At 39.1% G+C, this 11,231-nt stretch overlaps 1 protein-coding gene across 1 annotated transcript; it reads left to right on the top strand.

The window, feature by feature from the left end:
• The first annotated feature begins 1,430 nt into the window (after positions 1 to 1,430).
• Positions 1,431 to 8,437, top strand: LOC123507879 (NADH dehydrogenase [ubiquinone] 1 beta subcomplex subunit 5, mitochondrial-like). Its single transcript, XM_045261159.1, has 4 exons — positions 1,431 to 1,589; positions 3,156 to 3,370; positions 7,074 to 7,180; positions 8,046 to 8,437. Exons 1-4 carry the CDS (start codon positions 1,514 to 1,516, stop codon positions 8,182 to 8,184), a joined length of 537 nt encoding a protein of 178 aa, XP_045117094.1. The 5' UTR covers positions 1,431 to 1,513; the 3' UTR covers positions 8,185 to 8,437.
• The last annotated feature ends 2,794 nt before the right edge of the window (positions 8,438 to 11,231 follow it).

Here is an 11,231-nt window from a genome sequence, read left to right as displayed (position 1 = left end):
CATATATTACCTTTTCTGAAAATGTTAGAAAAAATTACTTTCCGCAAATATAAACAATATATACATAAATTCCTCGTCGTATAAAACATTCTTATTTTTCATTTTGACAAAAAAAAAAAAAAAATGTATATATATAAATATATATATATATATATATATATATATATATATATAAATATATAAATAGATAAATAAAAATACGAATAGTTAGACTAGATATTTTTGGTGATCATTACTTGGGTCATGTTTCTCATACTTGATAAGTTTTATAGCAAACACCAAAACAATCAGATAGACATGCTCATAAAAAAAAAGTATATTATTTTTATAAAGAATAATAATTTCTTTGGAGAAACAAAAACACAGCTAGACCCGTTTGTATTATGGCTTGTTACATCTTGATAATAACATATCAAATATCAAAACAATGTCAATTCCATTAATAAAGCAGAAAAAATTGTACCCTAAGACCGAGTTTTTTTTCACGTCTGCTGGTAACTTCTATTACCTCCCCCTCATACTCCACCTCTTCCCCCCACTTCCTCTTCCTCCTCCTCCTACTCCTCCCAGAGTCATGAAGACACCTAGAAACACATAGAAAGCCCAAGAGATCACCCGTAATGTGTCCCGCGGAATTGTTCCGGTAACAGTGGTGGGTTGTGGGGCGGGGCGGCATTGGGTTGACGGCAGATGGGGGCGGTGTCCATGTCAGGCATGTACTATAGTACAGTCAGGGAAGTGTGTGTGTGTGTGTGTGTGTGTCACTACAAGAAAGACACGTACAATAGAATCCTACACTGACATGGCACCATGCATGGTACCAGCTATATCTACGTACAGTACCTGTCTACCCGTAACGCTAAAAAGAATGTCAACAGAAACTGAATAATTTCTTGAAAGGTGCATCGACACCTGGCCATGGCAAGGAGGAATCTAGCAGTAGACTCCCGTCACCCTGCCCGCCAAATTATGGATGTGGCAAAAGAAATCTATCAAGTTGTGTCTCGGAACTGGAGCATAGGTACATGGCCCCCTTGTGGATTGGAGCACCTATATGTTTATTATGCAATTTTCCATTTATTCTTCACTTCCATTTTCAGGCACCAGTTTCTCGCGATGAGGAGAGGCATAGATCTACCTTCTTTAACTCATCACATTTCTCTGTTTGGTAATATTATCCTCTACTAGCCAATCTTCATTCAGTCCTAATCTCTCCATGATTGTTATAGTGTCCCCTTAGCTAATCTTTCTCTCTAATATCTCTCCTCCTCCCCCACCCCCGCCCGCAACCAAGACCATCAGCTGCAATGTTCCTGTTTATGTTCAACTTCACCTCGGGACGTTTTTCCACCACGCCTGTATTCCTTGATTTGAAGATGATGCATCTATTACGATATTGACATGAAACACACATGCATACAGTTTTGTGGCACAAGGCTGGGTGAGAGAAGCAAGGCAAGGCAAGGCACTGGTGGAGCCGTCCCTGAGTGAGGAGTGTCAGTGAGGCACAAACATGTCGGTGTTCAGCCGTCTGCCTGCTCTTGGCGCCCTGCGTGGCCTGCCTGGCCGCCCCCTCACCCTCACCATCGGTAGGTTACGTCCTGGCGATGCCCCGATACTCGCTGGTCACGCTGTGGGGCTGCCGGGGGCGGAGAGGGGTCATGGGGTGGGGCCGGGTGTTGGGTCAAAGCCAGGTCAGGTCACCGTGTATCTTTGCTTCATTTCTTGTTATTACACTACTTTTTATTCCTGCTGTAAGTTTGTGGCACACAGGCCGCGCCAGTGTTGTCCCCGGGGTGGTGGTGGTGGTGGTGGGGGGAGGTAGCTGAAGGTACCATTGGTATGAGGGTAGGGGTGGGATTTCGGAGGGCGGGGGCGGGGTGGTTGAGGTGGTGAGCATGCAGCATGAGTGTCAGTGATTCAGTAAGGCTGTGTTGTGTTGTGTGCATTGTTTTGAGGGCACTGTCCCAATAAAGTGGTCCTTCCAGCTCGCCTTGTCTCCCGGCTCCCCCTTCGCAGCTCACTTGGTTGACATGACGTGTGAATGAACATGATAGCCAAAACGGAAGATGTCTGCCATCGCTCCTTCTCAGTGGCACATGACACCACTACGTGTTGTGGTAATGCATTCACTACTTCACAAGAATGGAGTTTTTTCAGGCGCAAAGCTTTTATTGGTTTGTTGTTATGCTTTGAGAGGTAAAAAATCACAAATACCTCTTAGGATTTTGGTAAATGTAGTGAATTGATGGCAAATATTTTGCAAAAATTGACATTTTGGGGCTAAATAGTGGAATGGGATGCAGCGGTGTAGTGGATAAAGTGGTGGTGGTGGGATCGAGCAGACGTCCACGTGTAGGTTTGATTCCCACCACGTACCGCCTTGAAACTGTGCCATTTGTGGAGTGGTTTAAAGTTACCAACATGTCATGATGATTCCAGGTTCCAGGTGGTTACACCAGAGATGTGCTTGGGTGGTGATATGGGCCCTAATATCTAAGTTGAACAGTGTTTCCTATACATACTCTTCAAGTATGCCTACAGGTGTTATAGATCAGGACAATAAAAAAGAAAAGAAAAAAAAGTCTTTGAAATTTTTTTGAATTGCCAAAAATGTTCTATTTTAGGTTTCCTCACTCAAAAGCCTCCTTCTCCCTCAAGATCCCCAAACTTACTGTTCTTGAGGAGGGCGTTGGTGATGATAGGGAGGAAGAACTTGTAGATACTTACTGTTTTGTCCATCATTTTCATTCCAGTGTCATGTCATCCGAGTGAAAGAGTAGTGAAATGGGAGTGGGGAAACAAGGCAAGCTGGAGGGGTGACTATATTAGGACAGTGTCGTTTTGAGGACCGGTCAGTGTGAGGTATAGATGCTTGCATGGTGTGTGTGTGTGTGTGTGTGTGTGTGTGTGTGTGTGTGTGTGTGTGTGTGTGTGGCCAGGATACCAGTATTGCACCATATGTACAAGTGACCACCAACACCAGTAGCTTCTGACACCACCTGGACTGGTGGACTGGTGGAGTGGTGTGCTGGTGCTGGTGGAGTGACAGGCAAGGTATTAACACCACACTGTCTACCATGTCACCTGAGAGAGAGAGAGAGAGAGAGAGAGATGATAGCTTGATTAACACCCCATATTCTCCCACCCTGCAGCCCAGCGTGGGATGGGGGGCGGGGGGCCACGGACCATGGACATCACGGCGTCGCGTTGGCAGTGGCACAAGTTCAAGGACATGCTGCACTTCTATGTCATGCTGGGCGCCATCCCCCTCACCGCCCTGGTCTTTGCCGTCAATGTGTTCATCGGCCCTGCCCAGCTGGCACCCACACCAGAGGACTACACCCCCAAGCACTGGGAGTACCACCGTGTGAGTGCACACACACACACACACACACACACACACACACACACACACACACACACACACACACACACACACACACACACACACACACTATTGTATTATTTTTATTCATATTTTTATTTTAAATTTATTCTATTTAGTTTTTTTCTTATTTGTTTATTTTTGTATGTATTTGAGAATGTAAGATTCACTTTTGTATTGCAGGAAATGCTCTGAGTCGTATAGACTGTAATATTAATTGATATTATTAATGCAATGTATTTACAACTATCATCATAGTCCTGAAAAAAAAAAAAAAAACTGTATAACTTCAGCCCAGTGGTTCTTAACCTGTGGAGTGCACCCGTTTGTGGTGTGTCAGGAACTTATAAGGGAATAGGGGGGCATGATCCCTTCAGAAAAAGCAAGAATTTCTCAAATTGTATTTACCATTCTCTTAATGAAAGCATGGTCAGGTAAAGAGATACTTAGGAAAATGCATAAGTATTACCTATTATTATTATTTATTTTTTATTTATTTATTTTTTATTTATTTATTTATTTATTTATTTTTTTTATCTTGGAGGGAATTGTATTCATAGATGCGGGGGGTGGGTGTGGAGGGAAGGACACATTCCTAAAGGGGGCATGGTAGTAAAAATGTTAAGAACCATTGCTTGAGCCACTCCGGCACAAAGCCCTTAGCACAGTAATCAAAGCTGCATAATGTTGCCTAGTCTCTCCTCAGACACTGTATCATCAATACCTCACAACACTTTATTATTTATTTTTTGTTTTATTGATTTATTTATTTATATTTTTTTTCAATATAAGTAGGGAAATCTGGCCAAGGGCAATGGAAACACTAACAAAATCACCCACTCTTACACCACTACATTTATTATTAGTATTTATTTTGTAGCTTGGAAATAGTGTCAGTGTATTTACCTAGTTGTAGTTACCTAGTTGTAGTTTTACAGGGCCTGGGCTTTATGCTCGTGTGGCCCCATCTCCATATCTACACTTATCCAATCTCACTTTAAAAGTATGCACACTCGTTGCAGACACTACTTCTTCATTTAAACTGTTCCACGTCTCAACACATCTTTGCGGGAAACTATATTTTTTAACATCTCTCAGACATCTTCCTTTCTCAGCTTTTTACTATGCGATCTTGTGCTTGGATGTCATATTCTTCTCTCAGGATCAGTTTCTCATTATCCACTTGGTCCATTCCGTTGATCAATTTATAAACTTGTATCAGGTCTCCTCTCTCTCTTCTTTGTTCCAGGTTTAGTCTCTCCTCATAAGTCATCCCTTCAAATTCTGGAACCATTCTTGTAGCCATTTTTTGTAGTCTCTCCAATTTCCTTATGTGTTTCTTTTTATGAGGGGTCCACACTACTCCTGCATATTCCAATCTGGGTCTTATTATAGTACTTATCAATTTCTTCATCATTTCTTTGTCCATGTAGTGAAATGCTACTCCAATATTCCTTAGCAAATTATATGTTTCTCTAAAAATTCTATCAATATGGCTTACTGGTTGATTTTCTTCCATCATCACTCCTAAGTCCTTTTCCTTTTTGACTTTCTCCAGTTCTACTCCATCTCCCATCTTATAGATTCCCACAGGTCGTCTTTCACTCTTTCCCATTTCCATGACATGGCTTTTGTCCACATTGAATTCCATTTCCCACTTTTTACGTGTGTGTGTGTGTGTGTGTGTGTATATATGTGTGTGTGTGTGTGTGTGTGTGTGTGTGTGTGTGTGTGTGTGTGTGTGTGTGTGTGTAAAATAAAGTAAAGTAAAGTAAAGTCAATTTTATTGGCATAAATATACAAAATAAAGCTATTTATACTATTTCCATAGTTGAGTAGGCTTAGCCTGTCAAGCCGAAGCTTCCCGACAGACATTTTTCTTTAATAGATAAATGGAGCTGGATTGGATACCTAACCCTCCTTAACCCCAAAAAAATATCATTAATAATTACAATTATAATAATATAATCAACGATATGTTAATAATGGAACAATAACAATATGAATTACTTAATTTTACATCTGAATACTGTTATCTACATCTGAATACTGTTATTAACAATCAAATGTGCTTTGAGTTATTTTCTAAACTGAGAATAGTTACCACTGTTAAAATTTTTTTTTATGTCCATTGGCAGAGAATTCCATACAGTTGGTCCGTAGCACAAAATGCTGTTTTTGAAAAGAGTTGTCCTGAACTGTGGGCAAGTAAGGTTAACATGATTTCTTCTGGTGTTGTGTGATGTAGTTATCATGTGGAAATATTCACTCCCATGTTGCTGAGTAAGGCATTTAAAGATGAATGATAAAAGGAAATTCTTATGAATATTTTTGAAAGTAAGGAATTTGTGTTCACGGATTACAATATGAGTAGAATCAATTTTTTCATATAAAACATACACCTAAAAATTTTATTCTGAGCTATTTGCAATTTATTTAAAAACGAGGGCCACGTACACGCCCACACGGAAACACAATATATCAAATGTGGATAACATAATGTATAATATATGCTAACAAGGGCTTCTGTTGTTAGATTGTCTCTTATTCTATAAAGTATACCGCACATCCTTGATAATTTAGTTACAACAAAATTTATTTGACTTCTCCAGTTAATATTTTCATCTATGAATACCCTAAAAATTTTGCAGATTTCACTCTTTGCAATGTTGTCCCCTCAAGTAGCACAGGTGGCATGTTAATTGTGATGGAACGATTTTGAAAAACAATGTAATTAGTTTTCGTAATATTCAAATTTAATTTATTATTTTTAATCCATTTATTGACAGCATTTAATTCATTATGGAGATTTTCATACAAGTTATCGATATTGTTATCATTTAGTGTCATCAGCATAAATTGTATATTTAAATTTTGTACTTGCATTAACAATGTCATTAATGTAGATGAGAAATAATATTGGACCTAAAATAGATCCTTGTGGTACACCCCTATTGATAGTTTTAAAAGAAGAATAAGTTGAGTTGCAACTTATTCTTCTTTGTGAGTTAGCTTTTAAATAAATCCAATGGAAGTCCTCAAATACCAAAATTTATAAGTTTCCTCAGAAGTACTTTTTGACATAATGAATCAAATGCTTTAGATAGGTCTAAAAAAACTCCTATTACATAATGTTTTTCTTCTAAGTAACGGCAGACATTAGAAATAAATTGCAAAATAGCTGATTCAGTTGAAAGACTGGATCTGAAGCCATGCTGACAATCAGTGAATAATCTATTTTCCTCAATGAATTTTACAAGTCGGGTGGATATGACATTCTGGAACACCTTACTAAATGCGGGAAGAACCGATATAGATCTGTAGTTGCGGACGTCATTTCTATTACCAGATTTGAATAATGGCACTACTTTAGCTTTCTTTAATTTGTCAGGAAAAAGCTCCTCTTTTAAAAGTAAGGTGTGTGTGTGTGTGTGTGTGTGTGTGTGTGTGTGTGTGTGTGTGTGTGTGTGTGTGTGTTTACATAGTTGTATTTACCTTGTTGTAGTTTTACAAGGCCTGGGCTTTACGCTCGTGTGGCCCTATCTCCATGTGTGTGTGTGTGTGTGTGTGTGTGTGTGTGTGTGTGTGTGTGTGTGTGTGTGTGTGTGTGTGTGTGAGTGAGTGAGTGAGTGAGTGAGTGAGTGAGTGAGTGTATATGAGTGAGTGAGTGTGTTGGTCTTTGCAGCACCCGATCTCAAGGTTCCTGGCACGCTACTTCTACACGAGCCACCAGGAGGACTATGAGAAGTACCTCCACTTCATATACGAGGAGAATGAGAAGAAGCAGATGAGGTGAGTCCATGCTGGCTCATCACTGCTGCCTCTCACTTTTCAGTTAGTGGCTCCCCTCTATAGCCTGTGTTGTCTTTGTAGGTTTTTTTTTTTTTTTTTTTTTTTTTTTTTTTTGTCATATAGCTTTTTTTTTTATCCTTTTCTTGTCCCACATTCCTCCCCCCACCTTTTTTTTTTTTTTTTTTTTTTTTTTTTTTTTTTTTGTCTCATGTCCCTATTATAGGAAGGATATACTGTAGAACTGTTAGAGTCAGTGCAAAGGAGGATGTCTTAAGGATTATATTCCATATGAAGCGAGACTGAAGAAACTAAATTTGCGTTCCTTGGTCAAGAGGGGACCTGAGAAGTAGTGAAGTGGTGTATGGGTTATAACAAAGGGGACATGAGTGAAGTTCTTAGGATCAGTAGCCAGGATAGAACCAGAAATGATGGGTTTAAGCTTGTGAAATTCAGGTTTAGGAGAGAAATGGAAAGAAACTGGTTTTCAAACAGAGTGGTTGATGAATGAAACGGACTCAGTGGTCATGTGGTCAGTGGTGAGTCAATAGGGAGCTTTAAAAGATTAGATAAGGTCATGGATGCGGATGATAGATGGAATTGAGTAGCTTTGCACATACAGGGACTGCCACGTGTAGGCCTGGCAGTCTCTTGCAGCTTCCCTCTTTTCTGATGTTTTTTTCTCAACTTGTACATTATTCAAGTGAGCAAGTGTACCATATTTTTTTATTTACTTATTTATTATATAAGAGGAAATCTAGCCAAGGACAGCAAAGCAATTAAACAAAAAGGCCCACTGAGATGCCAGTCCTTGAGCAGGTCTGAGAGAGTACCCACACACCACACCTCTGTCTGTCTCTCCCCGCAGGCTGATTGAGAAGAAGGTGAAGCAGCTGATGGCGGAGAGAGAGGACACCAGGGCTCACTTCTACCGTCCCATCCTCACCAAGTACCACAAGAAGGTCAAGGAGGAGTATGAGGAGATGCAACATGAGAGGGGCTTCTAAAGGGCTCCTGCTGGGGTGCTGTGGGGTGCTGTGTGTCTCCTGCCACTGCTCCCCCACCAGCATTGTGTCTATGATGTATATATGTATGACTCTTTATAGTGTTGTAAGGTGTCAGTGTGTGGTCAGCCATCAAGCCACCCCCCTCCACCTCCGCCCCTTCCCTCATGCCTGTGTAAGGAAGGGTGAGGTGCAGTTAAATTGTTAAATGTACCATGCATACTTCATGATGTGGCAAAGAATGTTAATTTATGTATCTTGTTGTTTTATTCAGTACTCCCGGTGAATAAGGAAGTGAATGTGTACAGAGCAGGGGTCACCAAGCTATGGCCCTGGTGCCACACCCAGCCAGCAGCGTCAGTTCACCAGGCCACCAGTGGTGCTTGAATTTGCTTGGTGAAACATTTGGAACACCAGACGTGATACAATTCAAATGCAAATATTGTGTTTAGAATAGTAGATCTTTGTGCCTGCGGAGACTTGTTGACCGATTTGTGCCTTAAATTTGCTATTTTCAATTTTAGATTATTTTATCTAAATTTTCTTGTTTGTTGTAGTGTTTGTGTATTTTGTGGCATCACAAGGCCTTCCCCAGCCCTTGGAAACTGTGCCACCACCAACACAACTGCTCCATTTTGCTAACATTGCCGTCTTTGATAACTTTGTTGTGAATAATTGTGTGTTGTCTTTGTTTTTTGTGCATTGCACATTGCATGCCACTCTCCCATGATTAACATGCAGTGCTCAACCTAGTTTTTCATCTTTTCCCAGAACTTTTGATCCATCCTGCAGGTACTGTATTCACACAATTATTATGCACCACACACCTGTCTTTTCCCAGAGCTTTCGTTCCGGCCTGCAAGTACTGACAGCATGGTTGTGTACCACACACATATTCTTTCAGTTGTCCGGCCCGCTGTGAACACTTTGATGGGCCGGGTGTGCTGGAGGTTTTGCTGTTGTCTTTTTTTTATGTATATTTCTGGAGTTGTTTACTTTTTTTTTTTTTTCTCTTACTATATTTATATATTCTTTTAACACATTTTAGAGTTAATTTGGATTCTTGAGTTTGGTGTTATATATATATATATATATATATATATATATATATATATATATATATATATATATATATATATATATATATATATATATCATTTTCATGTTTCTTTTTTATTTATTTATTTTTTTATATCCTTTGATATCCTTTTTCTATGAGCTTCATAATGTCATCTGAAGCAGCAAATACTGATGCATTATGGGAAAAAAAAGATATACAGTTCCTGGATCTGCATATTTATTTATTCATTTATCTATTTATTTGCAAACTTATTAATACATGTCAGTTAAATTTAGATCATTAATACACTAAGATCTTTGCATGTAGAATATTTATTTTAGTATTTATATATTTGCAACTGGTTTTATTAATAGATTACAGTCATTACGTTTGAGAATTAACTGTGTGTGTGTGTGTGTGTGTGTGTGTGTGTGTGTGTGTGTGTGTGTGTGTGCAATTTCCTTCTTTTATCTTTCATTCCTTTTCTTCCATTTCTTCCTTTCGTGTTTATTTTCTTTTGTATTAATTTCGTTTTCTTTTCTTCCTTGTTTGTTTTCTTCTTGTGTGTGTGTGTGTGTGTGTTTGTGTGTGTGGTGGTGGGGGGGAGTTGGCAGGCACAGGTGAGATGTCATGTGTGCTTGTGTATTGGTGGTGCCAAATTACTGAGTACTGCACCACCCATCCCAGTGACGGTGCCTTGGCAGACCACACCAGCAGCTACCCTGGCACCCTGTTGCTTGAGAGAGAGAGAGAGAGAGAGAGAGAGATCATCGTAGGAAAAGACAAAATTACACATGTTTGGGTATTTTGAAGTATGTTTTGGGTTTATTTTGAGTGTTTGTAGTGTGTTGGGTAAGACGGCGTGTGTGTGTGTGTGTGTGTTATGATCGTATCTTGTACTGTTGAGGTGTCTGAAGTATTATGCATGTATTAACGAATGTTGATTGTGGATGAGTTTTGTGGGTATTTATGTACATTGTGTCATGTCTGAAGTGCGTGTAAGGGTGTTATGGCCACATGTGCTCTTCATTAACTCAATTAGTCAACTCAGAAAACGTTTACCTTCCAAAACAACATTATCAGCTACACACACTAGGGTCTGCCACGCCACACTGCTTACGTAGCGGTGAAAAAAAAAATAAATAAATAAATACACAAACTTCACTGATGGATCGTGTCACATGCCAGCAAACACGAACAAAATAATGCTTAGATAAAATGCTCTCTCTCTCTCTCTCTCTGGTTAAAATGACGTGTGTAAGTGTCAAAACAAATGTATAATTCTTACAAATTTGTTTAGTTTCTTAATGTTTGTAATGCAACGAGAGAGAGAGAGAGCTGTTTGTGAGGAAAGAATTAAGAGGTGGTGGTGTTGATGGATTAAGGAAAAGAAAACAGGAGAAACCAAATAAGGAATGAAAAAAAAAAATGGGAGGAAGGAAATAAGAAGAAGGAAACGACAGATTAATGAATAAAGAAAGAGAGAAGACCAAGAAGACACACAAAAGGGAATAAAAGGAAACATTGAGGATGAAGGAATAAACACGAGGGCAGAAAGACGAAGGAAAGGGAAAAGAGAAAGATGATATTTGAGAGAGAAAAGAAAAACGTGATATTAGAAGAGAAATAGTGGGTGTTGTTAGCGAAGGAAAAGATAAATATTAGTGAAGGAAAAAGGGAAATATTAGAGAAGGGAAAGAAAAAGTGGAGAATATTAGAAAAGAAAATGAGAAAAGAGAAACAGATGATATTAGAGAGGGAAAAAAGAAACTGGGTGATGTTAGCGAAGGAAAAGAAACGGAGTGGATGATAGTAGAGAAAGAAAAGAGAAACAGTGGATAATATTAGAAAAGAAAGAGAGAAACATGATAATTGAGAAGGAAAAGAAAAAGATATGATATTAGAAGAAAAAAAAGAAATAGACATAATATTTGAGATGGAAAAGAGAAACAGTTAAATAAGAGGAACGAAAGAGGAGGAAACAGTAAGA

This window comes from Portunus trituberculatus, chromosome 3 (genome assembly GCF_017591435.1).
Source record: "Portunus trituberculatus isolate SZX2019 chromosome 3, ASM1759143v1, whole genome shotgun sequence".
Classification (NCBI taxonomy): domain Eukaryota; kingdom Metazoa; phylum Arthropoda; class Malacostraca; order Decapoda; family Portunidae; genus Portunus; species Portunus trituberculatus.
This window is presented reverse-complemented; position numbering and strand designations above follow the sequence as displayed.

Coding starts and splice junctions, on each gene's coding strand:
- LOC123507879 (XM_045261159.1), top strand. CDS start 1,514: ATGTCGGTGTTCAGCCGTCTGCCTGCTCTTGGCGCCCTGCGTGGCCTG. Junction 3,371..7,073: donor AGCACTGGGAGTACCACCGT/GTGAGTGCACAC, acceptor TGGTCTTTGCAG/CACCCGATCTCAAGGTTCCT. Junction 7,181..8,045: donor AATGAGAAGAAGCAGATGAG/GTGAGTCCATGC, acceptor CTCTCCCCGCAG/GCTGATTGAGAAGAAGGTGA.